At 37.8% G+C, this 18084-nt stretch overlaps 1 protein-coding gene across 2 annotated transcripts in view; it reads left to right on the top strand.

Annotated features, from left to right (window-relative positions):
* Window positions 1-18084, top strand: part of LOC131855822 (phytyl ester synthase 2, chloroplastic-like) — a 101008-nt gene that overhangs the window by 81236 nt on the left and 1688 nt on the right. For both annotated transcript variants that reach the window (XM_059211044.1, XM_059211045.1), the window contains exons 5-7: window positions 14627-14723; window positions 14884-14899; window positions 15304-15368. In XM_059211044.1, the coding sequence (XP_059067027.1) occupies window positions 14627-14723; window positions 14884-14899; window positions 15304-15368 (178 nt within the window). The remainder of the gene's footprint in view (window positions 1-14626; window positions 14724-14883; window positions 14900-15303; window positions 15369-18084) is intronic.

Genomic DNA, 18084 nt, shown 5'->3' on the forward strand with positions numbered 1-18084 from the left:
GCGAACTCCAACCGCAGGCTACAATCTACGTACAGGTAAGAGGGGTTAAGAAGTCTTGAGGTATATATGTGCGTGGACGTGTGTGCCACACACACACATATATATTAATGCATTTTTATGAATACATATATCTCTAATGATTACTTATATGAATGTAGCAATAAAGATAGGAATCTATGTAGAATATGTATGTATATTTAGGATCATTAGAAAGATTAAAGAATATGTAAATGAAGATGTAAATTATGGAATGGAAAACAATAATGAATTATAAAATGTAATATTAATGTGATTATATGATGGAGGCTATAGGGAAGAAATTCCCTTAGCCTAATGGAGGGATTATGATAATCCCTGGTAGGCAGTATATATTGGATATCTATATGCATATATATGGCTTGGCTGACTAAGTTCATCTAAGAAGAGACGGATCTGGCCGGTCCCCTCTGATGGACTTGGATGATGAGATGCATCATCCAAGGCAAGGAATTGACATATGGTCTTCCTTGGATGGAAATTACACCCAAGACAGGAATCGAATTAACCTTCGATTTCCTGGATGGCTTGGGTGTAAGAAGTTACATCCAAGACAGGAATTGAATTAACCTTCGATTTCCTGGATGGCTTGGGTATAAGAAGTTACATCCAAGACAAGAATCGAATTAACCTTTGATTTCCTGGATGGCTTGGGTGTAAGAAGTTACATCCAAGACAGGAATCGAATTCACCTTCGATTTCCTGGATGGCTTGGAACCAAGATGGGTTCCAAGAAGGCGAGCTTCACAGTTGCCTAAGGACATATCTCCATATGGCATTCGTATCCTTTTTATTTTTAAGAATTGAAATTAGTGTTAATTAAGTAATTGAACTTTAATTGCAAATTAGATTAGTTATGTATATATTTTTGTTGTGTTCTAACAATCTATTTTGCAGGACAATGATCTCTAACTAGTAGGGACATTACAGTGGTATCAGAGCCATGATCCTGCCATCCTACAGGGTAAAGATGAATCATTGAATCATTCTAATCAATAAGAAGAAATCTGACAATACGTGTATTCATGTGTATGTTTTGTGTTTGCAATTATCCATGTGTATGCTTCGTGTTTTTCATGTGTATGCTCTTTGTTTTTTATTCATATTCGTAGATGACTTAGTTTGAGAAAGTTAAAATCTACATTGCTTGAGGACAAGCAAATTTGGGAGGGGTGGACTGTAATATCCCCACTTTGAAATAGAATTTAATAATAAATTATAATAATATCCCCACTTTGAAATAGAATTTAATAATAAATGATAATAATAAAATGAAAATATAAAATGATATAATTAAATATAATTAATTAAGTTAATGAAAAGTCAAAAGACGTGAAAGGAAAAGTTGTGACTTCCTCAACAATGATATATAAAAGGGAGAAGGAAACCTCATTTGAGAGGTGGGATAATTTGGTAATGAGAAGTGCAGATCTGATTATGAAAGGTTGTGTCCCTTTCAAATGGTAGAAATAATGAAGAGTTGCACTCTTTCAAAGGGTGCTAATAGTGAAAGGGTATGTCTCTTGCCAAAGGGCATACATGATGAAGAGTTGTGACCTCTCCCTCAAATTGAGAGATATAAAGGGAAGGAATCAAAAGCATCTAGTGACATCACCATTGATAAGATCAGATCAGAATTGTTATCAAGTTACAGGAAGTAACATTTGTGTTCTTTGTGGTATGCCTCCCAATCTGCAGGCGACATCTACAGTGCGAACTCCAACCGCAGGCTACAATCTACGTACAGGAAAGAGGGGTTAAGAAGTCTTGAGGTATATATGTGCGTGGACGTGTGTGCCACACACACATATATATTAATGCATTTTTATGAATACATATATCTCTAATGATTACTTATATGAATGTAGCAATAAAGATAGGAATCTATGTAGAATATGTATATATATTTAGGATCATTAGAAAGATTAAAGAATATGTAAATGAAGACGTAAATTATGGAATGGAAAACAGTAATGAATTATAAAATGTAATATTAATGTGATTATATGATGGAGGCTATAGGGAAGAAATTCCCTTAGCCTAATGGAGGGATTATGATAATCCCTGGTAGGCAGTATATACTGAATATCTATATGCATATATATGGCTTGGCTGACTAAGTTCATCCAAGAAGAGACCGATCTGGCTGGTCCCCTCTGATGGACTTGGATGATGAGATGCATCATCCAAGGCAAGGAATTGACATATGGTCTTTCTTGGATGGCTTACACCCAAGACAGGAATCGAATTAACCTTCGATTTCCTGGATGGCTTGGGTGTAAGAAGTTACATCCAAGATAGGAATCGAATTAACCTTCGATTTCTTGGATGGCATGGGTGTAAGAAATTACATCCAAGACAGGAATCGAATTCACCTTTGATTTCCTGGATGGCTGTAATGTCCCCATTTTGCGAGCATCAGAGTTTGTAAGAATTAGCCTATCATTTGACCCTCGTAGGCTAATAATTATTGATAGAGGGCCTCGTGTGGCAGTTACTTGGTGATTAGAGACATTACTCTTCAGCTGGATTCAGGTTTTGGCCTTTGCACAGGTTTTTTGACTCAAATTGGCACACTTACTATTTATAGTAAGTTACTATTTTGGGAGAGTCAGGGTTCCTATTAATAGAAAGACACCTGAGCAGAGCTTATTGGCAGTGTCGACCTTGATTGGGCCTTTGCAGCTATTTCTAGACTCAGTTCCACATACTTACTATTTATAGTAAGTCACTATTCAGGGTTTCTATTTTTAGACAAGCATCCAATCACATGGAGAACAGGGAGAGTCGACTCCTGGCTCAGACGGTTTAGCAATCAGACAAGTACATCAAGAGATTAAAATTTAAGTGACTTAAGTGATTTATTTAATATTTTTATATTATTATAAAGTTCTAAAGTAACTTTATAATAATAAAGTCACTTTAATATAGTAAAGTGCGTTAAGTGAATAATTTAATGTGGGAATAAATCTTTTATCCCACATTGGCCAGGAAGGTGTTTGAGCTCTCTTAAGGAAAGAATAAAAGGAAAAGGCAAGAGTTCATGCTCGGCATCTAGTTGATGAATAGTATTTTGATTGATTTTTATTGTGGAGCCTAGGGCTTTCGCAATTTTCTTCTTTGATCATAGGAAACAAAAACTTCCTATTGATAGCAATTTTGAAGGTGTGAAATAACACCTGAATTATTGCAGTTGTGGGAAAGAATACTTTAGTTCTTTCATTTTTGCAAATTGGTGAAGTTTTCTACAAGGGTTTGAAGTTTATTGTTGGAGAACATTTATAGTTGGTTGTGAATCATCCTTCTTTGGCACATGGAGTTATATCATTCTTGTTGGGAGAGATTATCAACAAATTATTCAAGGTTTTAAGAGCAGATTGCAAGTTTTTTTCATCCACTGCTATAGTACTCGCGTGAATAGTACCCGCGTGAATAGTGCCGTGCTACAGTAACTCGTGAATAGTGAAACGCTACAGTGATACGTGAATAGTAAAATCGCTACAGTGATTGTTACAATGAGATGCTTGAGTTTTACTCTTTCCCATGTAAAGTCTCTTTTCTGACCTGCATTGGAGTTCTGGGTGTTATTCTCCAGTCCTAGCGGATTAAATCAGGTTCTCAATGCACTCTGTTTGCTTACTTTAATTTGTTTCAGACTTGTAATCAATTTGGTAAATGCTCAATGATTGCTGTGTAAGTTCTAAGGATATCATACTATTGAATCAGTGCCATTATTACTAATCAAAATGAATGCAAGGTTGAAGACCAGTTTGATCATGTTATGGACGCTCTGTTTCAGACATTCTGTAGCTTATTTCTGATCTGTTGTAGCTTCTAAATATCATCATAAATCTTTTATTCTGCAATTATAATCTGTTGTTACCACATAATCACAGTTGGAGATCATAAACTGGTATTTACCTTTTGTTACCATGCCTATTATTGACTGAAATAAGTCCAGAATTACTGCTGTGTATATTTCTGGGTGCTATCTTACCATGGTTGTGTGTAAATAATGTTCTAGACTGAGTCTTTTAAGTGCTGTTCAAATTCTGGGTTAATCTAGTTTGTGACAGTCATGCCTTCACTCAGAAAATCCACGAAATAATTGTTGTTCCAGTCATTGCTGTTAAGGGTTCAGATTTGCATACTTCTGGTATGAACTCATAATTTCATGAAATGTAAAAGACAAATCTGTATTAAAGTCACTTGTTCCTTGTAAAGGATATTATGGATTTGTTTTCCAGCCTTCATAGTACTATCAGCATACCAATCATATTTGATCATTGGCATATGTTATTTGCACTTTCTTTATTCCTTGGTGAAACATCATTGAAAAATCAAAACAAAGGCAGAAAATTGTGGTTGGTTAGAGTCCACCAGGTGTGGGTTCTTACAATGGCTTGGAACCAAGATGGGTTCCAAGAAGGTGAGCTTCACAGCTGCCTAAGGACATATCTCCGTACGACATTCGTATCCTTTTATTTTTAAGAATTGAAATTAGTTTTAATTAAGTAATTGAACTTTAATTGCAAATTAGATTAGTTATGTATATATTTTTGTTGTGTTCTAACAATCTATTTTGCAGGACAATAATCTCTAACTAGGAGGGACATTACACTTACAAATAAGAACAGCAAGAATGATTGATCAGTACTACTGAAACAATCTTACAAAATAGAGATATGAGATAAGATAAGAAGCTTAATGCTGATCTCAAACAATCCACTATCAAAATCACACCACACTTGAACACTACTGCTGTTCTAATTCTGTAAGCTAGAAAACACACTATCTAGCCACTACTGGAAACACCAAAACACTCATAACTTTCTCAAAACTAATCAGAATCACACCAAATAAAATGCAAATGACTAATATAACATAGGCAACCAAGCCAATACCTCAAACTCGCAACTTGGAAGCCCCGAATGTGTTGCGTGCATCCCAAGGTAAGTCTGAAAATGGCGCTACAGCAGCAAACTTTGATTTGCAGCCAAAAATTGTGATGACCACCAAAAGCCACGCCAAGATAGGAGAATGATTGTCTTCCCAATACGCTTCCAAAGAGCCGATACCCAAAACGATGCAATCACTTGGTCAAGAGGTATGAGCAAAATATGGTTTCAGCAACTCCGCGACCAGCAACAAGGAAACACTCCAAAATCCACACAAAACTCTCCACAATTTGTAGAACACTCACGGACAGCACTGGAATTACAGGAACACGGCTAGGTACTATCTTCCAAGTATGAAACTGAGACTTAGCTAGGAAGCCACACTTCGAAGCTCAGATTTTCAATCGCCAAACCAGCAGCATAACAATGCAATTTCATAAGATATCCAAATGGGAGGCCAAGCACCTGTATTTATAGTTTTTTCCTCTGAAACTCAAATGTAAATGCTCCCAAATTTACCTCTCCAATTTGCATTTCATTTCACTCTCACATGGCGTCCAAATGACATTTCATTTCATTTCCCAAGGTGGGTACCCAAGTTGCATTTTAACCAATAATTAAACAAGTTCGAACTTGCCTAAGTCTTCAATAATAACAATGCATTCTTCAAATTTCAATGCCTAACATAGGAAAATATAACATTGATATTAGATATAAATGTCTTTTCCTAAGTTGTCCAATATATCATTAATCAGTAATAAAATAATTAAATATTAAACCTTAGGATAAGGAAATAATGTTTAATTAAATCTCTTATGACTCCAATACTGATTATCAACAAAATCCAAGATGAAGCTAAGCAATGAAGACAACTGAACTGCTACAGGATCAGGACCCTGTCCAAACTGCTAAAAATATAATTGCTCAATAGTGCCACTTACTAAAAATAGTAATTCATGAAATTCTCCTCCGAAAAACATGATCTTCACACCCGGAGAAAGATCTTGGAAAGCTCAGTTTGATAGCCAAATGCATGTTATGCCCCACCCAAACAGCCAAACCCTAACTTACTAAAAATAGTAAGTTCTCACTTCACCAAAGAATCAAATGCATGTTATGCCACCCTAGAGCTCATGAAAAACGCAGAAGGAAACCATAGACAAAACTGAAGAATTTCCTCCTGGTAAACCCTAAAAAGCTCGAGCAAAAACTCCACAAAAGCTAGAAACCCTAATTCTCCTTTCCGAATAGCCTACGGGTCTCCAAAATAGGCCAATGGACCACTGAACTAATCATTGTGGAGAAGGGGACATTACAGGATATGTGAGCACAAAAACATGACATGTGGCTCAATAAGAAACAAGGGTAGGTAGTGTTGTGCGTTGCACACACTCCCTGTCGCCGACAGGGGCCCCCTCTTTAATTTCCAACCTTCATCCTGCTAAGTTTCGAATTTGAATTTTTATCCGCCATTTTTGGGATCCAACAAGTGGCAATGGAGCAATGAGCTCTGTCACCAATAGGAAAGATGAAGCAAAGGGTGAAAACTTGAGACTTTTCAAAACCTTTTTCCAGCCCAAAAATCGCTAAGGCCTAATGACGAAGTTTGCAAAAGAGGGTTTCAGCCCGAAAATGAGAAAAACAAGTAAATCGCAGAAACCAATTGAAGTAGGGTGTTATAAACTTCGAAAATTCGCAAAATGGCCTTGTGCCTCGAAAGTTTGAAAATCTTGCAAAAATAACCTCCTGACCCGAATATCGCAAACAATGTTAAAAGGCGTTAAAGTTAAACTTTGAAAAAACTTTTCAAAAATATCTTTTGGCTCGAAAATCGGCAAAATGACTTGGAATGCAATGTGAAAAGTGTAAAGTTTGAAAAGCTTGCAAAACCCTTCATTTGGATCGAAAATCGCCAAATATGTAGAAAACGCAATAACCTAAAACTTTTCAAAAAGGCCTTATGGGCCGAATTTTGCAAAATGTAGAAAAGGCGTTTTTAAAAGTTGGCAAAAATGACTATTAGGCCAAAAATCTCTTAAACAAGGGGAAACGTCAAAATGGCAAAACTTTTCAAAAAGGCCTTATGGGCCGAAAAGGCGAAATAGAGTATAAGTGAAAACTTTTCAAAGGGGCCTTATGGGCCGAATTTCGCGCAATGGTGATAAGGCGTCATAAACTTAGAGGCTTTTCAAAAGGACATTTTGCCTCAAAATTGGATAAAAACCTAGAAATCGCTAAACTTGAGCTTGCAAAAGGACATTGTGACCCGAAATTGGGCAAAGCAACTAAAATTGCTAATCTTGGAAACTTTTCAAAATAACTTCATGAGTCGAAAAACGTAAATCAAAAGGCGATAACTTAAAATCTTGTAAAATCCTCCAAGAGGCCGAAGTTCGCAAAAAGGGAGGGCGTTGAAATTGTGAAGTTCGCAAAAGTTGCCTCCAGCCTGAAATGGACAAAGAGGGTGAAAGTCGCGACAGGTATTAGAAAGGCATTCTTTTAGTTTGCAAAAGGTCGTTTAAGCTCAAAATTGGGCAAGCAGAAAATCATGCAAGGTATTAGAAAGGTGTTTTGGCATATGCATCTTGTTCTTCTAGCCAGATAATGCGAAAACAAGAGGGCGTTAAACTTCATTGACTTTTCAAAAGCAGGTTCCCCCCCCCCCCCTCGAAATTCAGTAAGAAAGGGAAAATCACGCAAGGCATAGGGCATAGCGTCACTTTTAAAAGTGCATTTTAGTAGTTCTACCTGAAAATCGGTACACATAAAGTTGCGAAGGCAGAAAGGCATTATAACTCTTTGAACTTTGCATAAGGCCCTCCCAGTCCGAATTTGCGTGGTAGGGTTTCATCTTTGCATTTTTCTTTTCGCCTCTCCAGCCCGAAAGCGCGAGTCTGGGGAAGATAACGCGACGTTTTACCTCAGCAGTTCGCAAATCCTTGTAGTCCCATATCGCGCAGGAGGGAAAAGGCAAAAATGAACAACACTTTGCAAAACCACCCAAGTCTCTAAAGTTCGCTCATCAATTAGGCAATTCGCCAGGTATGATTCAATTCTTTCCTCCAAATCATTATTTATGCAAAATTGGTCGTCTATTTGAAAGCATTAAGCATAGCGCAAAGGCAAAGCCTATCGGGAAAATTAACCTTGAAATGTAAAATTCGAACTTTGGAAAATTTTGAACATTTTGGAAAAACTGAATTGCAGCCAAGTGGCAAATTTTAAACAAAGAACTTAAATTCCTATTTCATAGCATTTCGCTCTTGGATAAGCGAGCTCTTTTACTAAAGCATCGTACTTTCTTCAAATTTCGGTTTTTCCCATTAATCCTTATGTGCTAACATCATCGTCTATTTTGAATAACTTGTTCACTTCCTTCATCTTGTCTCGTAATTCGCATCCGGTTGTGCAGGATAAATGCCTAAATCAGCAGTAGAATCCTCAAAAACACCTGGTGCAACCGGAACATCTCAGGTCTCTAAATCTCCCGCAAAGGCGAGAAGATGAAGTACCAGTACCAAAGAGGAGTGAGGGAATCAAAAGTCCAGAGCATATGAGAGAACATAGGTGATATTGACTTGGGCCACATAGACATTCAGGACTTCAGAAGTAGGGTATATTCTCCTAATGCCTATGGCAAGCCTAGGCGGATGATGGAAAGTGGTATCGCTCAAGCAGCAGGTTTCCCTCCATCTATGCAAAATTATGAGCTAGTAGTTGAGGTTGCTCGACATTATCGACCAGAGACCAAATTAGTGGTTCTAGAAAATATGGTGCTAGTTGACTTCACACCTGAGGCCATTGGCAATGCATTTGACATCCCATTTCCTGATAATCCCATTGCTACAACTATAGATAAGGCACAGGTTGCTTATGACATGAACCCTGCTAAATGCAGCTAAATGCAGGACATTGATAAATGAAAAATGGTATAAGGAGAGAAGGCCTCCGAGTATTAGGATCAATAAAAAGACCCCCAAAAGTGACTTTCATAACGAGCATGGTGATATGGTCACCTTACTCATCCGGGTTATGGGACTCCCTCGGTCTAACTTTTTTGAAGAGTGGATGTTCTACTTTACAGAGCAGGTCTTTGCCGGGAAATCCAAGTTCGACTGGGCTTAGATCATCAGTGATAATATCCATACACAGCTAGTTGAACTTGAGGAAAAGAAGTACTTCACCATGACCTCCTACTTGATTTACATGTTTGCTCGACACCAGCCACTGACAGGATTAATCAAGAAGGGTGAAATCGGGAACGACCCAAATCAAGTCAAGGTGTATGAATGCTACCCTCAACTGCACTACTATGACATTGCTCAAAGAGAAAAGAACAACATTGCTTATGCAATTGGTCAATGTGAGCATGTCAATGGCGCCTTTACAATGCGCGTAGTCAGGTTGATGCAAGGGGGATCGCACATAAGGCTCTCGGAGCAAGCTACCATTTTGGTACAAAAGTACGGCGCATGGTTTATTCAATTCCCTAGGTTCACCTATATCAGAATAGCCAACTTTGAAGGAGCGCCACTCTGACTTCCATGCTATCCGATAGACAAAATAGTCCTTATTGGAAGTTGCAAGGTAGGCACATCCAATGAGCAGCTTACTCAAAGATAAGAAGTCTGGATTCACCTTCCCTATGATTTTGGGTGCCCTCGATGTGCATTTCAAGAATTCGGTACAAGCTGATGAGTCACTTGCTGAATTGGAATCTTATGGCCTACAAGAATATTTCCCAAGGAAGTGTTTCGATCATCACAATTTGGCAAAAAGAGCCTATGGCAGGCGCTACAGAGCAAAGGCATCAATTGAGGACTATTGGAGCAATTGTTCCGATGACTATGAGGTCTGACAGCGTGAGTATTCGAGGTTAAGTGTGCAGCAAATGCGACTTTATGAGTATCGCCGGGTCCCAGATCAGGTGACAAATTCTGGCAATTGCTTGCAGGTCCAAGAGTTTGGGGCAGTAAAGTACCTCTTGTTGGTCATTGATTGGTCTCAGGATCCGATTACTGATTTTGAGGCAGTTATGGCAGCTCCAGGAAGGTATACTGATCACTGGTTATCCCAGCAGATTGAGAGACTAACCCATGAAGGAATTCAATTTACATACCATATGATGGGCAGTCTCGATTCCCAGTCTTTGGAAGATGAGGGAACCTCAAGTGCACCGAAAGAAGAGGTTGAGAAACTCGGAAAGAAGAGGAAGAAAGCCAGAGCTAATAGAGGGACTCGGGCATCAAAAAGAACTAGAAGGGAAAAGATCCCTATTAGAAGGCCAGAAGTCAGTTCGTCATCCAAAGACCCCAGTTCCGAGGATGATGTTGTTGAACTTGACTATATACCTGCTCCGCCTTCCTAGAGTGATGTTGATGCATTCGAGGCTAATAATCCTCCAGCACAAGGTGAGCCAGATGCAGAGGTCAGGATCATTGGTTCTGATAAACCTGGAAATCAAGTTGAGGAAGGAGAAATTCCGCCTAATCAAGAGGCTGGTAAGCATGAGCTCACCCAGGGGAGTCGGCATGAATTGCAATTGAATAGCACTGGCAAAGATGACACCGCCGTCGAAGGAGAACGAAAGGGGGATGAGACCCACAAGCCCGACAGAACTGAAGAGAAACCATCACAAGGGGATTCCCGACAGTTGTTCAATGAGGTAGGGGAAAACTCAGCTATGAGTAAAGGACTGGATACTGCATCTGTTCCTTCTATGACAGATCAATTGCAGATAGGCAGTGAGCCAGCTGAAACCTCTAAGGAGCAAAGTGGGAATTTGGCCATAACATCCGAGCAAACCATCCCTCAAGATTGGCTAATTGCTCGTGCACAACGGAAAGCAGTCGTCAAGCCACCTATCAACTTGGAGGATATCTTCTCTCGCATAAGGGAAACAAAGTCCAAAGGAAAGAAAAATCCCAAGACCTACTCCCGGATCACCAAGGATGAGCAGAGGAACCGCACCATCCATATCACTACCCCACCTGTTGATAAGCCAGCAAATCAAATTGCATTGGCCGATTATAGCATTGCAACCATCCCGATAGGGCGAGCCACCAAAGAGCAAGAAAGGGAAGAGTTCAACGATTCCGTGCAGAATATGCTCAGGCAACTCGATGAAATGACTGCTGAGAGGGACATGTACTGAGTTCGTGCTGAGCAGGCTGAGGGATATATTGATCACGTGCTAAAACCATTGCAACATGCCCCTGAATCCCATGTTCCCCCATTGGCATTGGCACAAAGGACTACACCAGAGTTTGAAGGAGTGTGTGATACTGCCAAAGCTGTCAAGGAATGGATTCGAGACATTAAGGAAAAGGGAGAGCATATCATTGAAGATGTAAAGGAAATGGCCCACCACCAAGAGACCATTCTGGTCAAATTGTTTGAGGTAAAAAAGGAATGTTTCAGGGTTCATGAGGTGGTTGGTACAATTCTTCCCCTCATGAGGGCTTTTTTCTGGACCCACAAGTAGATTCCCACATTGTCCGCTATCCTAGATCCTTATGACATCAGCGTTTTTAAAGAATGGTACTGTACTGCCAACATGAAGAATGACACAAAAGACACCATTAATAAAGAGCAGGAGGAATGCGAGGAAATTTTGAAAAACATGAGGGATCTTTGTGGAAAGATCCTCCGATCAATGGTTCTAAGCTGGAATAATAGTTTGTCTGATGATCAAGTGCAACTAGATTGGGAGGATAGATTGAGAATTGATAAGGTCGCATACTCGATGGAGAACCTAGAGCTTGCCAGTGGGTTACATTCGGACATCCTAAGTTTTGAGACTCATCGGTCCGACTGGAAGGATGGGTTAAAGCATGTAGATCGCCACTTGGAGGGTATGCAATATAAAATACGCCATCCTCCCATGCCCCAAAGCATGGTGTTGTTCCAGCTATGCATTAGATTTCAAGAATATGTCCGAGTAGAGCATGTAGCAGGTCGAGACATCTGAAGGGAGTATTTGCACAGCGAGGATGATTTTTTGGAAAAAGGTTCTATAGCAGAAAAGGAGTAAGTGCTTTCATAAAGTGCAAGTTTCTTTTAAAAATCTTAAAAAGCACTTTTTAGGCATAAAGTTCATTTCTAACTGCCAAAACAATTGTAAATCTTGAGCTCCGTGCATGTGCACTTTTTGGAGCAGCTTTTTGGGTAGTTATTAATTACCTTTTTGGTAGTTATTGTTTCTCCTTTGTTGTTGCTGATATTTTGCCTCCCATTTATGGGTATGGGCAGTTTTGGTAGAGGATGAATTTGGCCCACTTGTTTAAAGTTTAATCTTGGCCATTCATCCGTTTTTGGAATTCTATATAAAGGAATTAGTTCCTCTTTGTAAAAGGGAGAAAAAACAAAGATTGTTGCAAAAACTCTGGCAAAATACATACAGGATTTGATGGATGTTAAAGTTGTGTCTGTTTTACTGTGAGTGCATGGTCCTCTTCTCCATTTATTTCATATTTTTGCTACTGTATTTAATTTCAGACAGTTATTTATGCATGTATTTGATGGAAAATCTTGTTTCATACCATTAGGAAATAGTTGATTATTGTTTCCTCTACATGGTTAGTCTGAACCCCTTTTGTGCTAAGTTCGATTTAGATTTGGATAAATAGGTGTGAGAATCTATCGTTCTTATCTAATAAACTTGAAAATTTGAAATCCTTAGATGATTGCATTGGTTTTTACCTAGCTGTGCTAATTAGTTGGCGAAGTAATTTCTAGTTATTTTGAGATTTCCGTCTATGTGTTGAAATATGATGTCTTAGTTAGAATTAGTTAGTTGTTCTTATTCACTCTTTATCCCTCTCTCCTCTTTTCCTTTTTTCCTTTTTCATTAAAGAAACCCTCCAGTCAAGTTGAAATAGCATCAATCAGAAGCAAAATCAGATGATATAGGACTGTAAATTTTAGGGAGCATGTACGAAACCAATTCTGTCTAACTGTAAGTCCCCTTTGTGTTTCCAGCAAAACACATCAACAATTAAGCTATCCTGCAGTCAAGACCTGACAACCAAAACATTGAGGTCATCCCCATTGATCAAATTCACACAGCATTAGGGATTTCCTTATCTCAAGAGAGGATAGGATTCTTAGTATTTCTATTCTGCGTTGGCCGGATGAAGTCGTAGTTCCACGACTTTAGACACGTCAACAGGTAGGAAATAGGTGTGGTAGTTAGGAGAAACAATAAAATATTCCACATGAGGTGGATCACCCACCGAAGGTGGAATTATCACTCCACAATAAGTGGATATGATAGAGTAGTAACAAGATCAACACCATAAAAGGTGGAAATTCTCCTACACACACTATCCCAATGTGGCACAAACACCCAAGTGTCTCATACCCAAAATACTATGAAATGCATTTCCTAAGTAAACTTAAGTAAGGTGTAATAATATCCATGATGAATAATTATTTACACCAACAGAGGGGTAACCTACTTCCTCCTAAGTTTGTCTAGCCTCACCTCCTTAGCCTACAACATTTCCTTGCGTGCAGTATAAAATATTAATTTTATCTTTCCATACTATTTGATTAGTGTAAAATCATGTCAATCCTTCCATATTGGTGAATGAGTGTAAAGTCATATAATGATCCTCCCATAGTGGTGGCTGAGTGTATTGTTTCTTGTGGTCCAATTTCTTCTACAAACATGTGACAACATTGGTTTCTTGTTGTCATTCCTAACATTGATCTTCATGCATTTCATGTTTCATAGAGGGGACTTTCCCTCGCACAGCCATTTCTATATGCACTTGGATTATATTTTTTGGGGTTGAATGTGTTTACCTTCTTTATTTATGTTTTATTGTTTTAGAATCCATGTTTCTTTTTATCCTTTTATTTTATTGCTGTAGCTGAATGTACTTTCAAGCTCATTGACTTGCTTTGATCACTTTTGGACAGTAAATGTTATTATTAGTATTTGTCTAGAAGACCTCATAAGTCCATTACAAGAGAATAAGGTGTCATGTAAATTATCTTATGTTGTCAAGGTTCTTAAATCATAGCAGTTTCAGATGGAACAACAATTCCAAACTTAAATCGTTTGTATTGGATGTCCATTTTATGTTACATTGGCACAATATTCTTTTTTTCTGGATATGATTGTGTGAGCAAGATAAGTCCATTGCAAGAGCATAAGGTGTCATGCAAATTATCTTATGTTGTCAAGGTTCTTAGGTCATAGCAATTTCAGATAGAGCAACAATTCCAAACTTAAATCCTTTGTACTGGACGTCCATTTTATGTTACATTGGCACAATATTCTTTGGTTTTGCATATGATTGTGTGAGCAAGATTACATTTAGAAATGACATCAATATATTCTCTAAACGTTGAACCATAAATAGATAAAATAAACATAGCATCAGACAACAGTAATACTAAAAGAAATGTATTTTAGGAAATTGTAATCATGTAATGTTTGCATTCAAATGGCTTAAACAGTAAAAGATATGCTTTTGGGCAACATGTAATGTTTTAAAAGAAAAAAAAAGAAATTAGCATATAAGATATGTGATCTACCTGGCAATTTTGCTAATGTTTCCCTAGATAATGTTTAATGATCGCTTGTATTGTGCATGCATTTTACCTTATGTGGCTGCATCTTCTTGGGAGGAAAATTTACAGAACATATTCCCTAACTACTTACATTTTGCTTGAGGTTGCAGCCTGTTTCCAATACCTTCCATTGAGCGAATTTATTTCCATTTTGCGGAACCAATTGACACTGCAAGTTATAGTGACATCTTGAATGATCGAAAACAGGTAAGCCTACAATAGAATCCTCCTCATCTGCTGTACTTGGATCAGAAAGTCTGGAAACTGACCAGTTGTGTTTTGATGGTTTAAATTAACTGTTGAATATGTGTTTTTTGTATTGCTCATGTCTTGGACTTGGGACATCAATGGAATCTGTTGTATGAAGTTTGCAAGTTTATACTGTAAGTTTTACCATGCCATTCTATTTAAAATTTCAATAATCTTTTTTGTAAATTTATAAACAAAAACTTTTAGGATCAGCAGTTTCCATACAATAGTCACTTGATATAGTGAATCGTTTAAAGCTATGGAGAGATGATAATTGCTGGAAATAGTTATTTAAATAAGAATAGGAAGAAGGTTTATTGCTACAAATTCAAGACCAGAAGCACACAGATATCTACATTTCCTACAAACAAAGATACTTACAAAGAGCATTAGGATTCAAAAAGACGTCTATCATTCTTTGCATTAACCAAATTTACAATTAGCATTCATGCAGTGTATCACAAGTTGTGCAAACTTGCATGAAATTATACAACTATTTCCTTTGCTCTTATGTTCTTTTGTTCCTTTTTCCATTCAGCTTTGGTGAAGAGACGAGTTGAAGAAAGCATTGATAAACTGCAGCACATTCGCTGGAATGATCCCGTAAGGGTTTCTACTATTGTGATTCTCCTTAAAGAAATTTAAATTTGCAGAGCATCTAAGGTTTCAAGTTGTTTTAAGCGCTGAATTCATTTCAATGTTTGCATCCTGTCCATAGTGTTCTTGGAAATTACCATCAATAGGATAAACATCTGTTTGTTTTTTTGGTCTTCCTTATTCTGATATCGGACATAAAGTTATGTTAGGAAATATGTCTACCTTCTTTTTCTTGATAAAATTATAAATGGATTGAAGTAAAATGGCTGCTTTTACAAAATATTCAAAACTGTTTTGGAAAGGTTAGAGGACAGAAAAGTAATCCATGATACAAAACAGGTAGTCGCACCCATTACAGGAAGAACCAGACAGCGCGAGATACTTAACAGAACATACATTACAGTAATACAAACTTTATGGAAGAACAACTTATACTAAAATAACAGAAGATTTAGTGTAATGTGTCTACCTCAGCTTGGTATTTTTCCAGGTTTTGAAGGTCATAATCACAAAATAAAGAGCATAGTTCTAGATGTGTCGTAAAAGTCCCTCACCTAAGTCCTAACAATATAAAATTATGGATAGAACTCTTAACTGTATAACTATACCTGAAAACAACACCATCATATGCTAGATGATAACAACTACATTTCCTACCATATATCCTAAAATTCTAATTCTATCAACAATACTGTCAAATGAGCTTCAAGGCAAGCTGCATATAAAACAAAAAAATCAAGAGAGGCCTCCTTATTCACATCGTAACATGAATAATCACCAGCAGGAAAATAGCTGAAAACTGATCGCAGCCTAAGTTTCATATAGAAGGAAACCGCACACTATTAAATTTATTGATTTTGTGAAAATCATCAGGGCTCTATGTATAATTTATCTAGCTTACTTTGGGTGCTTACCAACTGCAAGAATCACGTGGTTGGAAATTTTGGCCATGAGCTCTTCATTATTCACATGATCTATAAGACCTCTATAGAAGTTTTATTGATAAAGTATAAAATGTGAGATTGAACCGGCAAGCTCAGGTTTTCGCCAAAGTCAAGTATTCCATAGTAAAAATCAGGCCAGAGGTATAGTTTTGTCCCTTTTGAGACTTGCCACAGCAAGTTCAGGTGTTCACAATAGTCAAGTTTTCTAGTGTTTAAATGCTATTATCTTTAACATGGATATTATCACCGAGCTCCATAATCATTTTCTCCTGACTGACATTAGACTCATGGAGGTCCTTTCATAGATTTTATGAGGGCCATAATCTTCTCCTTTGTTCTCTGTTTTTAGTCATAAATACTGAGCATTCATTAGATATTATAAGTTGTTTGCACAATGTGAATAAACATAAAAAAAACTGCCATCTTGAGTAGAAGCGTTGATAGGCCATGTGCTCCTCCCTGATAACTAAAAGATGGGAAATTACTTAGTTTCTTTTTGCAATATATTCCAAAACTCTAAAATTTAAATTGTAGATACTGTAAAAAGCTAGAGGTCGTGTCCTTAAGTTTTATGGTTTTGGTTTTTATTTTTTGTTTCAGATATGTGCTTCCATTTGAAGAGAGGTATTTCCTCACACATTGTTTTGATTTTTGTTGCACAAAAAGGTGCAAATTAAAATACTTATAGTTCCTTGGAATACATTGGTTCCAATGATGATAAATTTAATCACCTTAATAATAATAGTTTCTCTAATGAATACATGTTCCTGGTGCATGTAGTGCCATCATTGGATAAGTCTTTTCACTTCATGCCCTCAAGTTCAAGCTCACTGTCATCTTCAGCAATAGCCTTACCCCTTTTCTCCATTGTCTTAAGCCATTCCAATTTAGGCTTATCAAATTTGAGCTTCTGCTCACCCTTCCACTTAACCATTTTCTTGTCTGCAGAGGACCTGATTTTAGTTAGCCATAGAGTGTCCCATGCCATGGAGAAATTGGAGGAAAACTAGGAAAAACATAGAAAATAAGACGAAGGGGAAGGAGGTTCTAGCAATGGTTAAGAAAAATAAACCGAGAAATACAAAGAGGAGTGTGTCCAGGCAAAGTGAAGGACTCGAGAAAAAATGAGCACTAAAACTCACTACCACTTCACACATGGGAAGGTAATCAGCAGATATTTGTGCCGGCCCGAGGACAATGAATAAAGTCCCATTCATGGGGCTGAAATCATTTTCAAAAATCATTAGAAAAAGAGGTGCATGTATAGTCGTGTACACATATAAGTAATCCTGGCATCATGAGAATGGAGGGGGTTAAAGAAATCATATGAATGAGTGGAGAGGAGGAGCATAAGCAATATATTTTGCAGACACAGGACTAAAAGAATTGATTCTTAGTAGTAGCTTAGGAAAATGACATATTTAAACAAGGCTCTTGGCCCTTGTGGATAGTAACCATCTTCTTACTCACTAGCTCCATCCAGATATAACCCCTCTAAGTGGGAGAAAAACTCGGCAGCGTAAGGATGGCGTTCTTTACAAGTGCTTTCCTTGCCAACAATTAGAGTAAAGGCCTGCTTGATCACATGATCGGCAACATTGTTGTGCTCCCTTGAGATGTGGAAAATTATAGACCTCAAATTCATCTCTTTGACCAAACTGTGGAGTTTCCGATTGATTGGGGTTGACAGGGTGTATGGTTCTAGGTAGGGGTGCCCACCCAAATTGAGTGTACATTGTAGCACGCTGCCCATCGAAAGCCCTGGCAAATCCCAATAG

The sequence above is a fragment of the Cryptomeria japonica genome, chromosome 9, assembly GCF_030272615.1.
Source record: "Cryptomeria japonica chromosome 9, Sugi_1.0, whole genome shotgun sequence".
NCBI classification, from domain to species: Eukaryota; Viridiplantae; Streptophyta; class Pinopsida; order Cupressales; family Cupressaceae; genus Cryptomeria; species Cryptomeria japonica.